This window comes from Myiozetetes cayanensis, unplaced genomic scaffold (assembly GCF_022539395.1).
Source record: "Myiozetetes cayanensis isolate MyiCay16 unplaced genomic scaffold, myiCay2020 scf2-11, whole genome shotgun sequence".
Lineage (NCBI taxonomy): Eukaryota > Metazoa > Chordata > Aves > Passeriformes > Tyrannidae > Myiozetetes > Myiozetetes cayanensis.
The window spans coordinates 112,412,713-112,435,672 of record NW_026087411.1 but is presented as its reverse complement, the minus strand read 5'-3'; the positions used below and the strand labels follow the sequence as shown (position 1 = coordinate 112,435,672).

At 47.4% G+C, this 22,960-nt stretch overlaps 1 protein-coding gene across 2 annotated transcripts; it reads left to right on the top strand.

The window, feature by feature from the left end:
* The first annotated feature begins 77 nt into the window (after nt 1-77).
* MTMR9 (myotubularin related protein 9) lies at nt 78-22,125 on the top strand. 2 transcript variants are annotated; one of them, XM_050314765.1, is made up of 10 exons: nt 78-671; nt 3,005-3,113; nt 3,828-3,953; nt 9,606-9,779; nt 11,444-11,661; nt 12,577-12,738; nt 14,758-14,899; nt 16,078-16,298; nt 17,745-17,896; nt 18,310-22,125. In XM_050314765.1, the coding sequence occupies exons 1-10, from the start codon at nt 361-363 to the stop codon at nt 18,471-18,473; spliced, it is 1,779 nt and encodes a 592-aa protein (XP_050170722.1). In that variant the 5' UTR covers nt 78-360; the 3' UTR covers nt 18,474-22,125. The 2 variants fall into 2 exon arrangements, with proteins under 2 accessions (XP_050170722.1, XP_050170723.1); XM_050314766.1 differs by having other exon boundaries at nt 79-671; nt 2,918-3,113.
* The last annotated feature ends 835 nt before the right edge of the window (nt 22,126-22,960 follow it).

Here is a 22,960-nt window from a genome sequence, read left to right as displayed (position 1 = left end):
CGCCGGGCCCTTTTCCCGCCACACCATCTCCTCCAGGGCGGATTGGTCCGGGCGGCGTCACGTGACAGGGGAGGTGCTTCCGGCCTTTCCCGTCCCGCTCCGCCGGCGGCTCCCGGGAATCCCGGGGGGCGTCCTGGGAATCCGGGGGCGTCCTGGGAATCCGGGGAGTCCCGGGGCTGCCTCCTCTCTCCCCTCAGGGGCTTCCCCGCCGCTCTGACCCCCCTCGAGGGTCTCCCCGCTCCACCCCACTCCGGGCCCTGAGGGCCAAGGGGGGTCCCTGTGAGGGCCTCCCCCTCATCCCCCTCCCCTCCCTTCCCCTCATCCTCCTCCACCCCCCGAGAGCCGCGACCACCGCGGGTTATGCCCCTTCCCGCGCGGGCGGGGCCGCGCAGACCCTCCCCGGCGCCTCCACCATCCCTTGCCCTGTTTTCCCAGCGGGTTTTTTTTCCCGGTGATTTTTCCCTCCTTCCCTTCCTTTCCCACGCCATGGAGTTCGCCGAGCTGATCAAGACGCCCCGCGCCGACAACGTGGTGCTGCACCGGCCGTTCCACGCGGCCGTGGAGGGCACGCTGTGCCTGACCGGCCACCACCTCATCTTCTCGTCCCGCCGCCGCGACAACGCCGAGGAGCTGTGGCTGCTCCACTCCAACATCGACTCCTGCGAGAAGAGGTGCGGCCCGCAGGGCGTTGGGAGGTTTGCTTGTCCCGGGTCCGCGTGGGGATGGGCGCTGGGGTCAGGCTGCGCCGCGGGGGGAGGTTGAGGTCGGGCATCAGGAGGAATTTCCACGCGGAAAGGGTTGGTAGACACGGGAAGGGGCTGCCCGGGGGAGGGGGTGGAATCCTCGATCCCTGGGAGTGTTTAAGGAAAGGCTGGACGTGGCTTCAGTGCACGGTCTGGGTGACAAGGTGGTGGTCCCAAATTATAGATTGGCCTCGACGATCCCGGAGCTCTTTTCCACCCTAAATGTACCTGTGAGGGCACAGGGCAGGGTTTTCCTTCTGTTTGGATGTTCGTTTTGGCTGTTGCGTCTTAAAGGTTAATTTTTTTTGGTCGTATGGAGAGTCCAAATTCGTGTGTTCGAACGCTTTTGCTCTGTGTTAAATTATTCAGTGGATCCATCAGTAACCCTTGAATGCTTCAATAACACTTGAAACACTGTCCATCATTTCTAAATAATGCAACTTTACCACCCCCTTTGCATTTTTACCACCTCCTCTCCCCTCTCCTTTGCAAAGGGGGTGGAAGTCAGAGCGCTGGCGGAGGGATTTGCTTTGTGTCACCCCCCAAACCTGAGGGAATTTCTCACCCCTGAATCCACCTCCTGCTGCTCCTCCAGCTCCTCGTGGCAATCAATAACCCTTTAACAATGTATTTTTGTGGTTAAGCTGAGTTGCTGAGCTGCAGCACTCCCGTTATTTTTCTTCCCCACCCCCTTTTTATTACAGAAACTTCAGAGATTTGGTTTGTTTTTTTTTTTACCTCATTTCTACTTCAGCTGCCCCATCACCCTTCCCTCCCCATCTCACCTGGTTTTCTGCTCCTTCACTTGTTGCTGTTTCAGCTCCCTCATCATAATTTATTTATTTTTTTAAATTAATTCCAAGGTCCTTCCCATTTTTCTTGCCTTTTAAGGAAATCTGGTGGAACGGATTTCTCTGGAAAAATCAAGCAGGAGCAATTAAAACCCACCAAGTTGGCAAAGAGTCTGGAATGGGGGGAGTTGCTGGATGCTGATTAAATCTGTTGCTGCTCAAGTTGATTTTTCTGAGGTGGGAAAGGAGCAGAGAGGTGGGAAACTCAGGGAATGTGTTCCCGTGGAGCGCTGCTGAGTCCTCAGGGTGGTTTGGCCTCATCCCTGTTACTCCCTGTACTAAAGCTCCATTTTGAAAATTAATATTTACAAGCTTTCCCTTCAGTTTTTAAATTTTTTATGAGCTCAGCTGCAGTTGCAGTGGAAGTTAATCCCAAATAAGGAAGGAACATGGAGTTATGAGGAGGGATTGCTGGCTCAGCACCTGATTTACTACAGAATTACTCTGCAGGTACTCACAGCCCTTATTTTCCAGGAGGTTCTCCTGAGTAGCTTTGTGGGAGTGAAACTTTGCCATTTGAAGGGATAAGAGCGTTTTCCCAGTGCTGGAGAGGATGGAATGACGAGACTCTCAGCTCACTAAAGGGTTTAGAAAGGCCCAGCCTGGCCCTGCTGCAGGTTTTTAGTGCACAACGTTGTGCCAGGCTCAGAAAATCTCTTTGTAAGAGGGTTTTTTTTGTACAAAACAGTGGTTTTTTCAGATTTATCAGATGATCAAACTGCTCCTTGAGCTGTTGTAGCTCTTTAAGCAGCTGGATTAGGACTGGGGAGGGCGTCTGGGAGCTGGGTTTGGGTTGGAACCAGAGGTTTTTCTGGACTCCCTGGGTTTGTAACCAGTGGTGGGGGATAAGACCTTCATTCCCTGAAATGTGCAGGGTAAATCCAAACTTCCTTGTTAAATCAGAAATCCCAGACTGCTTTGGGATGAAAGGGAGCATAAAGATGACCTTGTTTCGCCCCCTGCCACTTATTTCCTCTCCCAATATCCCACGTTGCTCCAACCTGGCCTTGAACACTTCCAGGGATCCAGGGCCAGCCACAGATTCTGTGGGAAAACTGTGCCTGGGCCTCACCACCCTCACAGCCAACAATTCCTTCCCAATATCCCATCTTTCCTGCCCTCTGGCAGTTTAAAACCATTCCTCCTTGTCCTGTCACCCTCACAGTGGTGTGATACTTATACTTCCACTCCATAGCACAAGGATGGAATAAATTAAAATAAAAACAAGCTTATACCAAATATCAGCTTGGTTTTGTATCTTTCTTTTTTTTTGCAGGATGGCATTGGAGAAAAATTGCTGCTAATGGGAGTTTTGCCTTGCAGGAATTTGTGGTGGGGAGAGCTGTAACATCCCCCTCACACCTCCCAGATCCTGTTCTGATGAGGCTCCTGTTCCATGTCCTGCTGCAGGTTCGTGGGATCGCTGGGCACCATCGTCATAAAGTGCAAAGACCTGAGGACCATCCAGCTGGACATCCCTGGGATGGAGGAATGTCTGAACATCGCCAGCTCCATCGAGGTGAGGGTTCCTCAGCAGACCTTGATCTCACCTCAACAGCTTTGTGTCTCCAGTTAGGGAGGTTTTCATTGGTGTTAGGTAAGGGAAAGGAAAATTCCAGGGTATTTCCCAGAGGCTGTGGATTCCCCATCCCTGGGAGTGTTGAAAGCCAGGTTGGATGGAGCTCTGAGCACCCTGGGATAGCAGGAGGTGTCCCTGCCCATGGCAGGGGTTTGGAATTGGATGAGCTTTAAGGTCCCTTCCAACCCAAACCATTCTATGATTTCTGACAATTGTTAAAATCATGGAGTTTGCCTCTAGGTTTGGGGTTTTTTTTTCTAATTAAAACCCCCCTGAAACTACTTTCCTTAAGCCCATATCTTGCCACAGAATTTGGGAAGCTCGTTCTGCTGAAGCATCAGGAATCATACTATAATCATGTAGTGACAGGACAAGGGGGAATGGCTTCAAACTGCCAGAGGGCAGGATTAGGTGGGATATTGGGAAGGAATTCTTGTCTGGGAGGGTGGTGAGGCCCTGGCACAGGTTGCCCAGAGAAGCTGTGGCTGCCCCTGAATCCCTGGAAGTGTCCAAGGCCAGGCTGGACAGGGCTTGGAGCAACCTGGGCTAGTGGGAGGTGTCCCTGCCCATGGCAGGGGTTGGAACGAGATGAGCTTCAAGTTCCCTTCCAACCCAACCCATTCCATGATTCCATGCTGTCTCTGATCCTCCCAGGTCCTTTCCACCCTGGATTCTGTCACCCTCCTGTATCCCTTCTTCTACCGGCCCATGTTCGAGGTGCTGGAGGACGGCTGGCGCTCCTTCCTGCCCGACCAGGAGTTTGAGCTCCTCAGCTCAGTGGTGAGTGGGATGGGGAGGATTTCCACAGGCACTTGGGTGTTCCCTGAAGGATTTCACCCAGCAGTGGCTGAACTGAAAATCCTGGATGGTAAAAAAATTCATCTGTTGCCTGGGTGAGAAATGGGTGTTGTTCAAACACTCTGTGAACAGCAGGCATTTGTGTGTCGTACAAGTGGAAGTTTGAGGACTTTCTAAAATTTATCTGTGAGGACACAAAGGTAGGAAATGTTTTTGGCCTTTGGGAATGACTCTCTTTATTAAAACAACAAATTGAAGCCCTTTGGCCTGGGTTTGCTTCACTTGACTTTGTATCTGGAGTGGAGTGAAATAATCTTTGTCAATCCCTTAATTGAAATTAATGTTTTAATAAAATTGCTCAGGATTCCTTATCTGTCCAGGAAGATGACAGTAAAAATGCCCAGATAATAAAAGTGCCCTTTTAGCTCTAGTTCATACTGGAGAAATATTCAGGGAGGTTTAGAGAGCAGGCAACTTCCAGTCCTCTTTTTTCCAGGTGCTGTTGAGCACATGTTGATATTGTTTTGGTGCCATGTTGATATTTTTGGTTGATATTGTGGTACATGTTGACATTATTTTGGGTAGGAATTGTTCTTGTGGCATTGCCTGTTATTCAAACTTAATTTTAGAATGCTGAATTTTGGTTGCAGGAGCTTCCTTGGATTTGCATCTCTGTGTTCCAAGCCTTTGTTTCCCATCCAATGAGAGCACTTGCTCCACCATCTCAGGTTGCTGAGCCCACATCCATTAGTGCAGCAGCAAAGAACATTGATTTTTTTCTTTTCTTTTATCTGCAGCCCAGCCTGTCTGCAGCATCTATCACTTCCTGCCTGGGACTAATAACTGAATAATATCATCAGCTTGGCCAGATTCAGGTGGTGAAATCACCAGAAAATTAAAGGAGTTCAGAGGTCTGGCTATTTTTGTCTCATAATTAGAGAACTCTCATGTGTCTTATCTTCATCTACTGTCCAAAGACAGACAGTCTGACTTATTATCATAACCAGCAACACATGGATCCCTTAATGTGCTTTTTTTCCCTTATTTTTTTCAGAGTTTTTAAAATGCATTTTTTGATCTCTTGCTTTTCTGAACACCTGCTCCTTGTAAGACTAAAATTTGAAATCCTTATTATTTTATAGCAGCAATTAATTTCTTTAAAATATCCATGTCTGGCAGCTGGTGAATAATTCTTGGCTTTTAACCCTTAAAACTTCATTTTTTTTATTTTTAACAAAATGTTGTCAAATGCCACCTTCAAATGATTTACATTCCGTGAACAACTGATAAATATGTCGAACAAGTATTTCATATGTGAAAGGCTGGAAAAGTAAATGGCTGATTTAATTCTTCCTGCCATAAGTTAAACGAGTAGAATTCCAGAGGTTCCCCCTCTCCATTAAATCATCCACCTGGGTCTGTTATCCCCGACCTTCCCCCACATGTCAAATCCATGGAATGTATTAACCCCACATTTCTCTGCCACAGGAGAGTTGTTTTAAGACATGGACACATTCTCTAATGGCAAAGTAAAGCTGTAAAAGTCATAATTTTTTTAAAAAATCAGATAATACTTTAAAAACTTAGATGATATGTGAAGTTCTTTGTATTCTTCTACTGCATAACCAGCGAGGGGCTGAATGGAATTCAGAGCTTGTGCAAGGGTTTCTTATTTTTTCTGAGCAGTCAGAGAAGAGCTGAGAGATTTCTCTTCTGCCAAATCCCACAACTTCAGGACACTGCAAACTAACTGGAAATTGTTTCCTAAAATTATGGGAAGAGGCCATGAGAAATTTGTACGTTCACAGTATAATTAACATAACGGTATTTTATTGCCAAAAAATTCAGCCTTCATTCTCTTTTTATTTCCCTTTTTCTCCTTTTTTTTTTTTTCTCCCTACTTCCTTTTTCTTTTCCCCCTTTTTCTTCCTCCCTTCCCTCCTTTTTCTTTGCCCCCTTCCCTCTTTTTCCTTTCCCCCTTCCCTCTTTTTCCTTTCCCCCTTCCCTCTTTTTCCTTTCCCCCTTCCCTCTTTTTCCTTTCCCCCTTCCCTCTTTTTCCTTTCCCCCTTTTCCTCCTTTTTCTTCCCCCTTTTCCTCCTTTTTCTTTCCCCCTTTTCCTCCTTTTTCTTTTCCCCTTTTCCTCCTTTTTCTTTTCCCCCCTTTTCCTCCTTTTTCTTTTCCCCCCTTTTCCTCCTTTTTCTTTCCCCCCTTTTCCTCCTTTTTCTTTCCCCCCTTTTCCTCCTTTTTCTTTCCCCCCTTTTCCTCCTTTTTCTTTCCCCCTTTTCCTCCTTTTTCTTTCCTCCCTTTTCCTCCTTTTTTTTTTCCCCCTTTTCCTCCTTTTTCTTTTCCCCTTTTCCTCCTTTTTCTTTTCCCCCCTTTTCCTCCTTTTTCTTTTCCCCCCTTTTCCTCCTTTTTCTTTTCCCCCCTTTTCCTCCTTTTTCTTTTCCCCCTTTTCCTCCTTTTTCTTTTCCCCCTTTTCCTCCTTTTTCTTTTTCCCCCTTTTCCTCCTTTTCTTTTCCCCCTTTTCCTCCTTTTTCCTTTCCCCCTTTTCCTCCTTTTTCTTTCCCCCTTTTCCTCCTTTTTCTTTTCCCCCCTTTTCCTCCTTTTTCTTTCCCCCTTTTCCTCCTTTTTCTTTCCCTTTCCTCCTTTTTCTTTCCCCCCTTTTCCTCCTTTTTTTCTCTCTTTTCTTCCTCCCCTTTTTCACTCTTCCCTTTCTCCTTTGGAGGAGGAAACATCTCAGGAATCTGAACAGTTCAGTTGTGCTTTATCTTCTTATTGGAGCTTCATATAAAAAATCCCAATTTTCTGACTTTGGGCTCAGTTTACAATGGTTTGGGTCACCCATATTATGCTCTTATCAGACAATCATCAATCTTTGCATCTGTTATGCTCTTTTTCCATGCCCAATCTATCCCTAACAGGGCTTTTTCCTTGGGAATGGCTTCTGCCATTGCTGCTTTGCAGGATCCCTCAAGGACCTTGATGATTTCCTAACTTTTTTTTTAAGGCTTTATTAGGAGAACTTGAATTATTTCCTACTGTTTTATGGAAAACAACCTCTCCTGGTAATTCTAAGTTTTAGGATGAAAGATATCTTGGACTTCTGGAAATCAATCTCTCTAAAACAGTACTAGGACAAGAAAAGTAGAAATCCCAGAGTTAATCTTGCAATGAGAAAATACTCATTTTTCTTCTTCTGGAGTCCTTTCCGGGCTGCTCAGTGTCCTTTGCTGCTTCTATCCTTAACTTTTGTTGATTCCTAAAAGAACAGGTCTCACATTGGGAAAATTAAATGTTGATTTTGTGCTTTCTCTGAGTTTTACCCTCTCTTAATCCATGTTTTACCTGGTGATGCTGAAGGTGAAGTCACTCCTCCCTTCCACTGCAGGCCCTCTGCTGCACAGACTTAAATTGCTGCTACCTCCCTCTTCCAGCTCTAATGACCATTTTTTTTCTCCCAAATTACAGCCCTACCCCCCAAAAAAAACCCAAAACAACCAGGAATGGAGTTTATTCCAGCAGGGTGAAGCTGGCACTGCACAGGTTAATGGGAGCTCTGCAGGAGGAGCTGTGCCAGGGGAAGACAAATGGTGCCAACTGCTGCCAGGCCCCTCCTCCTTCCCATGGAACAGTAAATTACAACTGGATGATGTAACAGGATCATCTGCCTCGTGTTATAAGTGGGGAGGGGAGGAGGTTCTGGGCAGGGTTAAATTACCAAAGTGGGAGGTAAATCAGGGGATGCTCTTCCACTCCTTTTCATGCTGGTGATACCAAGCGACAGCCAGGCTCAAATGCATGACAGAGCTCTGGCTGCACCTTCCCCACATCCTGGGGGGGGTGGGAGGATTTATCAGTTTTATATTCCAAATCCACACAGATTTTTTTTCATTGTAATCAGATTGCACACCTTTGTATGTAAATTAACACAGAAGCCCCCCAAAAAGCTATAAAAATATCATTGTTTTATAAAAAATGTCATTGTTGGTGCATTAAAAGCTGGAGCTGTGACCAGCCCACATCCCTTTTGTGATCCAGAACTTTTCTCTGCTGGAGATAACCTGATAATAACCTGATGGCCAGAGGCAGTTTGACTTTGCATCTGGGAGAAGCTCTGCTTTCTGTAAACTGGAGCTGTTCAGAGAGGCTGCTTTGAGGCTAATTAATAGTGAAATAAGGTTATGGTGCAAAACTGCCCAGCTGGGCCACTGCACACAGGCAGCAAATTGCTGCTCTTGCTGCTGCTGCTGATCCTGATGCACATAATGTGTGTTTTCCCAGCATCTTTTTCTCAGATTGCCACTAGAAAGGACAGTTTTACTGTCTCCAGTGCCACATATCCCAGGCCTCGGAGCTCCTGCTGCTGACAGTGTTGTGAGTCAGATCAGCTTGTTGATCTGATGGAAAGGACTTCACTACCAGAAAACCTTTGTGAATTGATCTCAGTTTTCCACTGGAGCAGCGTCAGGATGATTTGTACGAGCAGGTAGCAGCCAGGAGGTGCGTGGCAAGAGGTAGCAAGCCCCTGGAAGGAAGGACAGAGGAAGAAAGACCTAATTCTGATCAGAGATTTGCAATTAATGCATGTTAAACCAGCAGATCTCAGCTGAGGAGGGGTTTTGTGTGTCCTGTCACAGGTTCATTTGTGCTCTTCTCTTCCTTTCTGTGCTGCCTGCTTTACCCCTCTGCCTTTTTGTCTGGCTGACACTTTCTGTGGACACATGAGCAGAGGATTTATGGCATTTCTGTGAGATCTCCTGCAGAGCTCCTTGTTGACCTTTTCCCCTGAGCTGTGTCTGACCCTGGGTATCGGGTGCCCGAGTTCTCATGCCAAGTGCCTGTGAGGTGCAGGGTGGCAACATCCAGCACTGCTTTCCCAAGGGTTTGGCTCTTGGAAGCTCAAAAGTTACGTAACAGGAGCTGAGGGTGAGACCTTGGGCCTTGGGTGCTCTGCTGCTTCCAGAAGGTGCTTTGGGAGCAAGAGCTGTGTAACAGAGCCAAGCTGGAGGGTGTTAAATTGCAATTTTAACCTCAAGGCAGCTTCAACATCTGGAGTTGGTGGAAACTCCTGCCTTTCTCAGCCCCCTTTGTCTTGTGAACTCTTCTTTCAGCACAGATGGAGGGTTGAGCCCATGTTACTGCATCTAAATCAACCTTTCTGCCCCTTGGATTTGCTGATTGTTGCTCTGGGATCTCCCACATTGTCTGTGCCTGTGAAATAATTTAAAGCCACAATCACCCATTTCTGACCACTTGGGCTTATTTGGTGCTGTTTGAGGATGTGGATAAACCAGAGAGGGAACTGTTTTTCCCATCCTGCACCTCAAGAACCAGAATCATCGGATCACTTCCTCCATTGCTTTATCTGCGTGTTGGGTAACGAGTGTCTGGGAGCTGCTGCCACGAGATGTTTTCAGGGAGCATCAGGGATTTGAGGGAAAATTAATGGGTCGACAGACCTATAAATGGATGGTAAAAGGACAACTGAGCTTTCACCTGTGGTGCAGATGGAGCAGATCACCAGTATCCCTCTGTGTGTGCCTTATGCTGCACGTGGAAGTCCTTCCCCCCTGGTTTTAATGCTCTAATAATGTGTTTTCTGACCCAAAGCCTGCGTGTTCTGGTGTTTTTCAGACAGATGAGTGGCGTCTCAGCTGCATCAATAAGGAATTCTCTGTGTGTCCCTCCTACCCTCCAGTTGTCATTGTCCCCAAGTGCATCACCGACGAGGAGCTCCGGAAGGTCGCCACGTTCCGCCACGGCAGTCGCTTCCCAGTCCTCAGCTACTACCACAAGAAGAACGGGATGGTGAGCTGGGCTTGGGTTACTGGTTGTTCCTGAGGGAAGTGTGTGGAGCTGTTTGTTTCATGGAAAAGCGACTTGTGCTCTGGAATTAGCACAGTTTGTGATGTTTGCCTGGTTGATTTTCCGACTTTCTCGGCGGCTGCAGTGAAGCTGGTTCTGGGGGATGGAATGAGTCATCTCCATCCCAGAAATAGCCATTAATGTGCTTGTTTGGGAATGTGCGTGGCGTGAGCCTGCTTACAGCAGTTAAGAAGAACAAGATGAGATTTGTAAAAGCACTGCTGGCACCCTGAGTTGCTTTGTCTGCCAAGAGGCTTCACGGGGAGGGATGGCAGGAACCACATTGTCCTGTCTGAGTGGTGGGCCCTCGTCACATCGTGGTGACAGCAGAGCCAGCGCTGCTTCTGCTCTGTGCCTGTGGTAGGAGGATCAGAACAAGCTGTTCTCTCTGAGCCTGGCAGTGCAACATGATTCAGGAGCAGCAAATTCTTGGTGTTGCACACACTTTTTGACAATCCAAAGTCTAATGGAGTGACTGGTACACTGTAATTAAGAAATGCACTCTATCAAACTGTTGGGTGATTGTGTCTCTTGCTGATGTAACCAGTTCTGAGGATGTTGGGATGTCCAGCCTGCAGCTTTTAAACCTGATACAGGCTCCTCAAATGCTCTAATGCCTTCTCACCTCCTGTTGGCAAGGTCTGTAAGCCTTGAATTAGAGGATGTCTAGTCTGACTCAATAGTAACTTGGGTTTTTGCCTGGCTTTAAAATCAGCCACCCACCAGCTCCATGTCAGTTGTGCTTTCTGCTTTTTCTCAGCTCAGCTGAAAACCATCAAAGGAAGATTTGCTCAGTTTTCTCTCCAAACTGTGCATGTTTCAGGTGTGAGGGATATAATAGTGTGTGGCTCAGAGCACTTGAACTTGTGACAGTAACTTTGTCCCTCGTGTTCCCCTCCTGTCTCTCAGTTCTCAAACGTTCTTGGGGTTGCTGACTGGCTGCCCTCATACTTTAGTGAGCATTTGAGCTGCTGGGGAGCTCCTGAATTGAAAAGCATTTACTAAAGAGAAATCTCAGCTCATCAGTCTGTGGATTTAAGGTTTATCAGTTTATCCATGAGGGAAGACTGTCCCTAAGAGGCATCTTTAACACGTGAATGATTTGAGTATTTTAAGAACAGAGTTGGGAAGAGACATCCTGAAAATGTTGGCTTTAAAGGATTAGAGAATGGTTTGGGTTGGAAGGGACCTCAAAGACCATCCAGCTCCAACACCCCTGCCATGGCCAGGGACACCTTCCACTATCCCAGATTGCTCCAAGCCCCTTCCAATCTGACCTTGAACACCTCCAGGGGTTTATAACACTTCCAAGGTTTATAAAGGAGCCATCAGCAGGAAGCCAGTTCAGAGGCTCACGAAGATGGAACTTCAGGCATAATTAAAGGGATAAAGCCCCTAAGATGGTGTCTGTAATTTAGAACTTTACCTGCCAGATGGTCACTCAAAAAATTAGTTTGTTTTTTAAATACATTCAGTCCCTGCAAAGGACTGGACTTAAAAAAACCTGAAAGATTCAGGGCAAGGCTTGGAGCTCAGATGATTGGTGCCTTTTAATCTGCACCCCCCTCCCTTTCCAATGCCTAATTCCTGGTTTTGTGTCTCCCCAGATCATGATGAGAAGCAGCCAACCCCTTACAGGTACGAACGGGAGGCGCTGCAAGGAGGACGAGAAGCTGATCAACGCCTCGCTCCGGCCTGGCAAACGTGGCTACATCATTGACACCAGGTCCTTGAATGTGGCCCAGCAGGCCAGGGCCAAAGGAGGGGGCTTTGAGCAAGAAGTCCACTATCCCCAGTGGAGGAGGATTCACAAGGGCATCGAGAGGTGAGTGGAATCACACAGGCTCTCCCCTGGGCTTGGCTTTGTCAGGGCTGGGGTTGCTCCATGAAGTGTTTGCTTCTGTGAGAAGAGCTGTGTGTCCTGGTTCCTGCCAGCAGGATCAAGTTCCTTTTATGGCCAAATCAGGATGTGTGGATGATAAAGGTTATTTGGGGTTCAGTTCCTTGTTCTGAACAAGCTGCTGCAGGTTTCAGACATCAGGCATCTCCCTGTGCCAGCTTTAACCACACTGCAGTCTTCCTGTGTTCCCTTTGCACTGGAAGGAGCCAGAAAACTTCTGCAGGATTTGTTCTGTGGCAGTGGCCACTTTTATCCAGAGAATTTTCCTAGAGAAGCTGTGGCTGTCCCATCCCTGGAAGTGTTCAAGGCCAGGTTGGACAGGGCTTGGTACAACCTGGGATAGTGGAAGGTGTCCCTTCCACTGGGAGTGAGATGAGCTTTAAGATCCTTTCCAACCCAAACCAGTCTGTGATTCTATGAGCCAGTACTTTTCACTGGACATCTAATATTGTTTGGTCGTTTGGAGACAAGTTACTAAATTAAATAGGCTTGTAGCCTGGCCTTGTTCAACTTCTCTTAACCTGAATTTTGGGAAATCCTTCTACACAGATTTAGATGCAGTAATGTTAACTGGAGCTATTGGAAAGCAGTCAATCCCCTCATCACTGTATAGACCAGCTCCTGAGGAGTTAATTAAGGAATTTCCTGGCAGTTACTTTGAAGTATTTGGTTTTACTTCTAAAGTTTTTACTTGAACTTAAATTTGTATTGATTATTTTACAGCTCTACAAGCATCAAACAGAGGAATGAATGAACCATAATATATGAGCACTAAATAATCCATGTCCTGGTTCCTTTGTTACTTCTTATGTTTTCAATAACATTTTCCTTTTTCCAAAGGTTTAATATCCTGCAGGAAAGCCTCATCAAACTGGTGGAAGCTTGTAATGACCAGTCCCACAACATGGACCGCTGGCTCAGTAAACTGGAAGCTTCCAACTGGCTGACTCATGTCAAGGAGATCCTGACCACGGCTTGTCTGGCTGCTCAGTGCATTGACAGGTAAATCTCTTGCAGAAAGGTGTGAGTTTCTATTCATTTGGTCATTAAATATCCCTGGAAGTATTAATAACTGCCCTCTGTGATCTGGCTCGTCCCCGTGCAAGATGCTGTTTCATCATCCTGCTGAGGGAACGTTCCTCCAGTAAATCATGCTGAGGGAGGCAGTCTCCACTAAGAATAGGTTTTAAATTATGTAATTGAGGTGTATTCCTATGTCTGATGCAACCAATCTGATGTAGATTGTTTTATTGAAGGTTTAGTTTAAAATGTGCCCATCTGAAATGCTGTTTGAGAGTAAAGAGAGGACACAGGGTTGATTTTTTTCTCAAAAAGTCCTTTTTCCTTTTCAGCTGAAAGTTTCCAATACCCCACCTCACTTACAGAGGTTAAACCAATGGTATTTCCTTGTTTTTCCCAGGAATTGGCCCAGTGCTTTTCCCCTCTTGCATTTTTATCCCTAAGCAATCCTGCTCATCCCTCCTCAGTGGTTGTGACCTCTCTTAACCTGACATTTCTGTCACAAATCCTGCTGACTCAGCTGACTTGTGTTCAGACCTGGAGAGCCAAACCTCCCTGTCAGGTGCCGGGGTTTGTGAGGCCAGATGGAGGATTTAAATGTGTTTTATTTGTGCCTCTGAGCAGGAAAAGCCCATCCCAAACTTCAGGGAAAACCTGGCTTTTCAATACCAGCTGGAGAACGTGTTCTGCAGGCACACAGGCAGGCTGGAATGCTGTCTCAGTGGTAAAATGGCATCAGAGCATTTAAAACCTGAGCTCTGTGCTTTTCAAAAGCACTGACAGTGCTGCTTTCATTACTGACTGTGCCAGAAGAGGATTGCTCTGGATCAATACTTTTATCTGAAATTCCTTCCTACACGTGTTTAATGAGAAAGATCAGTGATGAAACTGTCCTGGTTTGTTGGGACAGTGGCTGATTTCATCATTTGCTTTTCCTGACCTACATCACTCAGGGCCTGGAGGTCAGAGCTGAGCTCACAGGGATGGTTCCATTATTTACCATGAGCAGGAATGGCTGGGACAGGGAATGGCTGGGGCAGATCCTGCAGCATCTTGTAAGTCTGGGGCCTGAAAGGTGAAAATAGTGTTATCCTGCTGTGCCCCACTTTGAGAGGGAATAGGTTGGCAGCCATTGGAGTTGTGCTTTCGTCTGTCACTGCTGTGAGAGGAGGAGAGAAAGGATGAGATTAGGTAGGAAAGGAAAGTTTAAATTAGATATTAGGAAGAAATTCTGTGCAATGACAGTGGTGAGGCCCTGGCACAGGTTGCCCAGAGAAACTGTGACTGCCCCATCCCTGGAAGTGTCCAAGGCCAGGTTGGATGGGGGTTGGAGCAGCCTGATCCAAAGCCTGACCACTCTTTCAGTGAAGATATTTTCCCTGATATCCAATTTAAAGCTCCACTGTTGCAACTTAAGGCTGTTTCCTCTTGTCCTGTCACTTGTTACCTGGGAGAAAAGACTGTCCCCCACCTGGCTCTGACCTCTTTTCAGGAAGTTGTAGAGAACCTCAGCTGAGGCCCAAATTAAAGCCAGGTTTGAGCAAGAACCTCATAGTACTGATTTGCAGAGCATCTGGGTGGTGATACATCTTCATTTCAGTGCTCATGGGAAGATCTGAGAGTAATGAGCAAAACAGTGAATGACACAAGCTCATTTTGAGCTGCATTTCCCAGCTATAGCTCACAGGGGCACCAGTCCAAAAGACTGAGAACCACAAAGGAGATCTCACTGGGAGATCAAGACAAAGGGTCTGGATTTCCAGACTGCTTAGCAAGAAACTGAGCCTTTCGTGGTGCAAAGCTCTGGTTAGTGTTGGTGAGGACCCAGGTGAGAAGGTGGGATGCTTCCTTAAGGGATGTGGTGGTAAAGAGCCAGCAAAACCTCAGCATTGTCAGCACTGGTGTCCATGGGGTGTAATGGCATCCACTGGGACGTGCATGCCCTTGGGATGTGTTCTGCTCATTCATACTCTTGTCCCTTCCCACCTCTTTCTTTCCCAGGGAAGGTGCATCAGTGTTAGTCCATGGGACTGAAGGAACTGATTCCACGCTCCAGGTCACTTCTCTGGCGCAGATTATCCTGGATCCAAGGTGCAGGACCATCCGTGGCTTTGAGTCTCTTGTTGTGAGGGAGTGGCTGCAGGTAAGAAACACCTCTGGACAAAAGGACAATCTGTTCCAGTGACAGTTGGATTGGGAAATAGCCTGAGAGGCGGCAAACAGGTTGGGCCTCGTTGCAGCCCTGCTTGGTGTGAACGGCCTTTGTCCTCAGAGCAGCATCATTGCCTGAGTCATTTGTACCTCTGGCACTTTGTGGGGCCTCTGCCTCTCCTGGCAGTTTTTTTGAGTTTGGAGAACTGCCTGTTTTGTGTGCTCAGGGTGGACATATCTTACCACAGAAAGGTTTGGGGTGGAACAGACCTTAAAGATCATCTCGTTCCACGCCCCTGCCATGGGCAGGGACACCTTTCCCCAGACCAGGTTCCATCTCTTCCATCTCTTCAGAGCCCTGTGCAGACTAAACCACAAAACCTTAGTTCTGCTCTTTGTACCTTTGCAGTCTGGTCCCTCAGTGCACCCACACCAGTTTGTTCTTGGTCAGATTCCCTGATCCAATAACAGGGCTGTTCACACAGCTGGGAAAAGCAGGAAAATTAATCATGGAATCACAGAATTGATAGGGGTAGAGAAGCCCTCTAAGATCATTGAGTCCAGCCATTCCCCAGCACTTCCAAACTCACCACTGAGCTCATGTCCCCAAGTGCCACATCTACATGGCTTTTAAATCCCTCCAGGGATGGGGACTCCACCACTGCCCTGGTGGACTATGCCAGGGCCGGACAACCATCTTCATAAAGAAATTTTCCCTAATCCCCAATCTAACCCTCCCCTGGCACAGTTTGAGGCTGTTTCCCTTATCCTGTCCCTTGAGCAGAGCCTGACTACCCCCTGGCTCTTCCCTCCTGCCAGGGAGTTGCCGAGCCAGAAGGTCCCCCTTGAGCCTCCTTTTCTCCAGGCTGAGCCCCCCCAGCTCCTCTCAGCTGCTCCTGCTGCTCCAGCCCCTTCCCCAGCTCTGTTCCCTGCCCTGGACACGCTCCAGCCCCTCTATATCTTTCTTGTCCCGAGGTGCCCAAAACTGACCCCAGGGTTTGAGGTGAGGCCTCAGCAGTGCCAGCACAGGGGGATAATGGTCACCAGCAGCTTGTTACTGGATACCTGAGCAATAACAGCACGGTCACATGGACAGAACTATCTCTCTCTAAACACTCTTTTGCCACATGTACCCACATCCCACTGCTCTGTGTGTGATGATTCCCACAGGCTGGTCACCCTTTCCAGCAGCGCTGTGCCCAGTCAGCCTATTCCAACAGCAAACAGAAGTGGGAGGCCCCGGTGTTCCTGCTCTTCCTGGACTGTGTGTGGCAGATCCTTCGGCAGTTCCCTTGCTCCTTCGAGTTCAACGAACAGTTCCTCATCATGCTCTTTGAACATGCTTATGCTTCCCAGTTTGGGACTTTCCTGGGAAACAACGAAAGCGAAAGGTTGGTAAGGATGCTTGATTTGAACCCTTTAAATATTGGGCTGTGTCTGACAAAAAATCATGGAATGGTTTGGATTGGAAGGGACCTTGAAGATCACCTCGTTCCAGCTCCCTGCCCTGGGCAGGGACATCTTCCACTAGACCAGGTTGCTCCAACCTGGCCAAAAATCCCCACCCATCCCCAGTTTATGTAGTCTCTGACACAGAAACTCTTCCATAAAAGAATAAACAGCTGGAGCTTGACATGAGTCATGGCTGTGGGAAGCAAAACTTGTCCACGCAGGCCTGGAGGAGAAGGCCAAGGCATGAGAAGCCAAAGCTGGCAAGTCTGGTCCTTACCTGTCAGGGAGGAACATGACTCCATAGCCTGGTGGTCCTGACACCCCCAGGTCCAGCCCTGAGTGGGGCTGCTGAGAGTAGCAAACAGAGGGGAGGACTGAAACCTCCCACAGCTGCCAGAAAGGTTTGGATTCCTGTTTTGAGGTTGGCAGTTCTGCCCTCAGGACTCCTGACTCCAGCAAGACCACGTCTGATGATCTCCTGCTTAACTGAACATGAAGGGAAAAACTGAGCTGATATTACAGATAAGGAAGGCAATTTAAAGCTTCCTATAAACCTCTCTGCCCTTAATCTTGGCTTAGAAGAGACCCTGCTGCCTTCTGCAGGGCTGCTGAACTAGTCATCTGCAAAACCAGGTTAGACTTGAAACCAATAAGATGGAATTTGGAAGAGTATTGGATGTTACATGTAATAACCTGCCTGTCACATCCGAGCCCGTCAGCCTGAGAGCACAGAGGGGGTTTGAAGTCTGATGTGAAGCTTGTGCTGTCTGAAGCATTCACAGGGATGGTGAATCTCCTCCTGGCTGGCAGTTCAATTTGCTAGTGCAGGCAGGATATTTGCTGCAATCTAAGGAATAGAGATCCCTGTGTAACTCCTTGTGGTGGGGTTGCCCCAGAAAAACAGCACTGCTTGCCTTATGTGCTTAGATCCTTCCTGCCACCAGAGGGACCTGTCAGATGTGCCCATTGCACAGTTCCAGCAGTAACACTGCTTTCATGTACTCAAGAATTCCATTTCCATCCTTCCCTGATGCAGACCCATCCCACTTCTCAGTTCTACCTTAACACAGGAATTAAATCCCTTTCAAAACCTGGCACTCGATCCACTGTGGGGAGGTGACTGATCCTTCACCTGGACAGCAGGCAGACGACTTCCACACAACTTACAGATGTTATTTCCCCATCTTTTATTCAAAACTAATGGTTATCAGCCAGGTTGAGGAAATTTGTTTAGGTTTGCACCACGATGGTGAGGGATTAGCCTGAATTATCTGGGCTAGTGGCACGTTGAGAAACTTGCGGCCTTCTAGTCTGTGTGGTTCTGACTAAAACAGTCTTTACAGGTCAAAGGGTACAAAACTAACTTGCTCCTGTGGGTTTCTTAGGGCTAAACTGAAGCTGCCTCAAAAGACCATGTCCCTGTGGTCCTGGGTGAACAGGAAGGAAGAGCTGACCAAATTCCAGAATCCCATTTACGAGGCCAACAGCCTGGTCATCTGGCCCGCCGTGGCCCCACAGAGCCTGCAGCTCTGGGCAGGTAAGCCAGGCTTGATCTTCCTGTTGCAGACAATGTTTGCTTTGGGGCTGCTTGTAAAAAGCTTCTCCTGACCTTTTTGGATAATCCATGTGCAGTGGGTTCCCTGCTGCAGGAACTTTCTCCGTCCCGTGGGTGCTGAAGAGTTGGCAACAGTGAGGCAAAGCGGTCTGTTGTGGAAGGGGGGAGACATGGAGGGGTCTGATCAGGATATGAGGAAAAGAATGAAACCCCTTCATTTTTCCTTTTATTGATAGAATTATAATTTGCCTAATAGAATGGTGAACTTGGAGAGGAGGATCAGTATTTTTAATGGCTGGTTGGGGGGGGAGGGCAGAGGAAGAACGTGTAAACTGATGGAATATGAACTCCTTGTAACAAGAAACCCTCGTGACCTGTGTGCCCTGGGCTTTCAGGTGTCTTCCTCCGGTGGAACAGGCCTTCCCAGTACCTGGAGGAAGCCCAGGAAGAAATGATCAAGATTATAAAATACAACAAGGAACTCCAGGACAAGGTGAAGGTGTTGAGGAGGCACCTGGCAGAGATTGAGGCGGCTGAGAGGGCGCAGGGCAACCTGTGAGCTGCCTGGGCTCTGCCTCAGCTCCTTCCTTTCCAGCCCCCTCTACGCTAAAGACTGAACGTGGAAAAGTGCATGTGTTGCTGAGCCCTTGGGTCCAGCTGCCCCTCAGCCCTCCCACTGCTGAAACCTTCACACTATGAACCTCCCTGCTCTCCTGGGAGGCGTTTTTGTTTTGTTTACAGAAGACACAGCTGGGCACGGTGTCCCCTCTTGGCAGCTTCTCTGTCTCAGAGTTGCGTACAGTGTCAGCAGGAGCTGGAACTCTTTACCTCCAACTGTGTGGATGACCAGGATGGGCCAAGAGACAGGATGTCTCCAATTTATTCTGGACTTTTTCTGGGTTTGTTGAACTCTCTAAACACTCACAGGATTCAAATACAGAGTTCTACGTAGATAGGTAAAAGCATTTTGTCTGAAAGCACCTTTTCTCTCCAAGAGTAGGTAAGGCAGCTTAGTTCTTTAGTTTCCTAGGAAAGCTAGAAATTGTTAAAATCTAACTACAGTTTCTGCCAGTCTACACAATCCTCTCAGTAACCTTCACATCTGACACTTGGGTTTTTTGTGTTCAGCATTGGCTTGGGAGCAGGAATTTAAATACCAAACCAGAGCAAGACTTCTCAGTGCAATACAGAACCGAAGTAGAGATTCTGCTGCTAATGTTTAAGCCATGACCTCCAGGTGGAATTGTCCCTCATGGATAAATATCTCCTAAGGAATAACAAGCTTCTTTTGTTCTACCTGGAAAACAAAAAAAGGTTTGGTAGCTGCTGGAGGTGTTCACTTGCAGAACAGGGGCTCAGAGCTGTCCTTTTTCCCAGATCCAAGCTGCCTTCTGGGAATTTCCAAGTCCCCTGGCTGGGTTTGGACACCTGGCCAGGTTCACAGTGTTGCGTCTGCAGCTCAGCAAAGCACTTTTGCTCCACCTGATGTGCTTTTTCCCTCTTGTGCTCTTATATCCATGTTGTGAAACCTCAAAAAAGCAGAAGTTGGAAGTTCAGGTGACCTCACAGATCTGCTGCAGATAAAGGGGCCATCACACTACAGAAATGCTCAGTTTAGATGATTTCTAGCTGCTAAAACTACTTAAAGACTTTAGGGATAAGCTTTTTTTTTTTTTTTTTTTTCCATTTAACTTTGTATTTTGTAGCTGCTCTTCCTGTTCCTGCAACTTCAGTATGCTTTTATAAAATCAGAGTTTTCTTCAGTGATATTTTTTTTTTTCTCCTTTCAAAAGACAGGTGAGAGTAGGTCTGAAATAGTCATTTTCTCAGCTTGATTCCATGGATGGACAGGACTGAGAGGAGTTGAATGAACAGCAGCACATGTGGCTGGGATTATCCAGAAATCTTGCTGTTACTGAAATGGAGCTGCAGTAGGTCAGTGGTATTCTCTTTGGAAACTGTTGAGCTTCCAGTTTGGGGAATGAAGCTGCCTTTATTTAAAAGCCACTTTCACACAGATAAATGTAAAAATGCAGGATCTTTAATTGTTGTAGAAGCAGCTGGAGAGTGATCTGCAAAAATCATGTGGCCACTAAATATGTTCTAAGAAAATCCTATAACCAAGGAAGCAATATAAAATTATGTTACAGTGATTAAGTGCTACCTTAATGCCTTTTGTTCACTCCTTATTTCCTTAATTATTTTCTTCTTGACTAAGCTAAACTTAGCCCTAAAGTCCTGAAAAAAAAAAATACCAAGGTCCCTTTTAAACCACTTAAGGCAGAAAAGTAATTCTCCCTCCTTGTAACACTGATTTCTTTTCAGGTTTGGAGAGTGATGGTTTTGTTCACTAAATCAAGTCTGACACAGGGAATGCTGCTCAGGGTGATCTGTCCTGCATCACAGGGGAGGCCCAATTTGGCTGTTCCCTCTTCCCACCTCCAGATCTGGCTGCTGGAGATACCTCTGGGTATGTTGTTAATATAAGCCCTTTAAAAATGACTGTTTAAAATCATGTCTGTGGGATCTGCACCTCGCTGGGTGGTGTTTCCCTGCCCACTTCAGGATTTCTTCATCTGAAATCCATTATCCCCAGCCAGATGGGAAGGATTCAGAAGGCACTGTTTTCCCTGTAGTAGGCTATACATAAAACACTCTTAAAGGTTATGCAATTTCCTAACACAGTAATTATAGATTGAGCTAAATAATAGAGGAGCAGAGATGGGGTTTTTTGGGATCTTAATTGCCTGGCTACTCCAGCCTCTCCTGCAAACTGCAGGCATCCCAGGAAATTGGGAAACCAGCTGTGACAGCCAACAAAAGGCAGCACATTCCCTCTGAGCTGGCATTTACTCCCTCCTCCACTCGTGTCTCAGGGCTGAATCCACGCCCAAGTGCTGTGTGTGCCTTGGCTTGGTGGATCCCAGCCTTTGTGTGGAAGTGCTGGGGGTCACCCAGAGCAGCTCTAGGAGTTCATTCCGTAACTCCTGTCCCTGCAAACACCTGGAGCAGCCCTGTGAGGTGTTGCAGGTGATGGAGTTGAGACAAGATGTGATGTTTTAGCTCCTCCTGGGAGAGGACAGTTCACAGAGCTCTCGTGTCAGGCTGCTGCCGTGTTCTCCCTTAAGCTTTCCATTCATTCCCAGTGCTTCCCAGGCTCCAGTCTGGTGGCTGCTGGTGTGAAACACAGCGGAACACTCCGATTCTTTGCTTTCCTGCTCGTCTCCCATATTTAATCACATATTATCAGGGTTGGATTTGCCCCCTCTTGGAGGGGGACACCTGCCCCCCTGAAGTCCCTGACACCCCCTTTGCAGATTCCCAGTGTCTTCCCAAGCTTCCAGGTGCTGTGGCAGTGCCCAGCTCTGGCTCTTCCCTGTGCCACTGCCTTACACCCCTGCTGACCCCCTGCTTCTGCTCTTTTGCACACACTAATTGTGGAACAAGCTGGACACTGAGGGCCCCACCTCCAAATTTTGGGGTCAGTCAATGAGGACACTCTGCCATTTACCAAAAAAAAAAAAGAAAAAAAAAAAAAAAAAAAAAAGAAGGGAAAAGGAACTAACTTGCACAGTTTTCATAAGGGAATTATGTACCTTCAGTATTTTGATTGTATTGATCTAACTCTTTGAATGTGGCACTGGGTGAAGTGCACTCCTGTTGCATAGGATAGAACTTCAAATTGCACTGTACAGCATTCTGGTGTCTCGTGTGTGCTTTGCTCCAGCCTTGGGGAGTGCTCTTGTGTGTCCAGGCTCCTGTGGGAGGGGGAGGGGGGGAAGGTGTATCCCAGCACTGCCTGCATTTCGTGATAGCAGCACTGTGTGGTGTGTGCTCTGTATCTGTTCACTGCTGCCAGTGCAAGTGATGAGTGCACTGCCCTCCCAACATCTTGGGAAATGCTGTTTGGACTTGGCTGCTGCGTCAGTCTTGATTCTCCTTGTAAAAATTGCAATAGCAGGGCTGGGAGTTGTGCTGTTTTCGGTGTGTGCTGTGCGTGTACAGAACCCCAGCTGCTGTGGTGTGGGATATACTGCAAAACAAAAACAAAACAAAAAAAAAAAGGTAACAAATCTGAGGAAAAAAAGATCATGTTCAGCCATTTGGGGGGAGAAAAACAGGTACAAAGTGGCTGTAAACTTTGCTGTAGATATGCTGAGAATATAGTAGATGTGTCTGTTTAAATTAAAATCTTGAAGACTAAAAAGTTCTTTAATTATAGTGCTGAATCTTTATTGGTGCGGCCTCTGCTTCCTACTGTGTGTGTGACCTGGATGTGAGTTCTTGCCTGAAATTTTAGCTCTTTTCAGCTCATATGTGTTTTATTTCACAGCTGAACAGGTTCTGTGATGGTAGAAGAGGGATGGAAGGAGAAAGTTGAGACCCTGAGGCTGTGAGAAGCTGGCAGAGCTCTGAGAGCAAGGCTTTGGTCCTTGGACACCAGCTCTGCACATGATGGATAAATAATTAGCTTGGCCAAGGTTTTCTGCTGGTGTTGATCTCTCCAAAGGAAGAGGGGCAGGGGTATTCAAAGGGAAAGGGGTTTGGACTGAAGCAAAGCCCTGCAAGAAGGGAGATGGTGACAGGAGAAGAGGGACTGGTTTTAAGCTGAAAGAGGAGATTTAGGTTAAGTATTGAGAGGAAATTCTTGCCTATGAGAGTGGTGAGGCCCTGGCACAGGTTGCCCAGAGAAGCTGTGGCTGCCCCATCCCTGGAAGTGTCCAAGGTCAGGTTGGATGGGACTTGGAGCATCCTGGGCTAGTGGAAGGTGTCCCTGCCCATGGCAGGGGGTTGGAATGAGATGGTTTTTAAAGTCCCTTCCAACCCAAACTGTTCTATGACTATGAAGTCCATCAGTAGACCTGCAGTCCCAGTTACCTGTTGTTTTTGAGGGAAGAGGTGTGCACCTGCCAGGGGAAGAAACAAAAAAAGGCCAAGCAGCTCTTGGGAAATGGAGGCTGGGAACTGTGGAAGCTCCTGGATCTCTCCCTGCTGGTGAGTCAGTAGTCTGGGAACCACTGGGCTCTCTGTTTCCCTGCAGTGTCA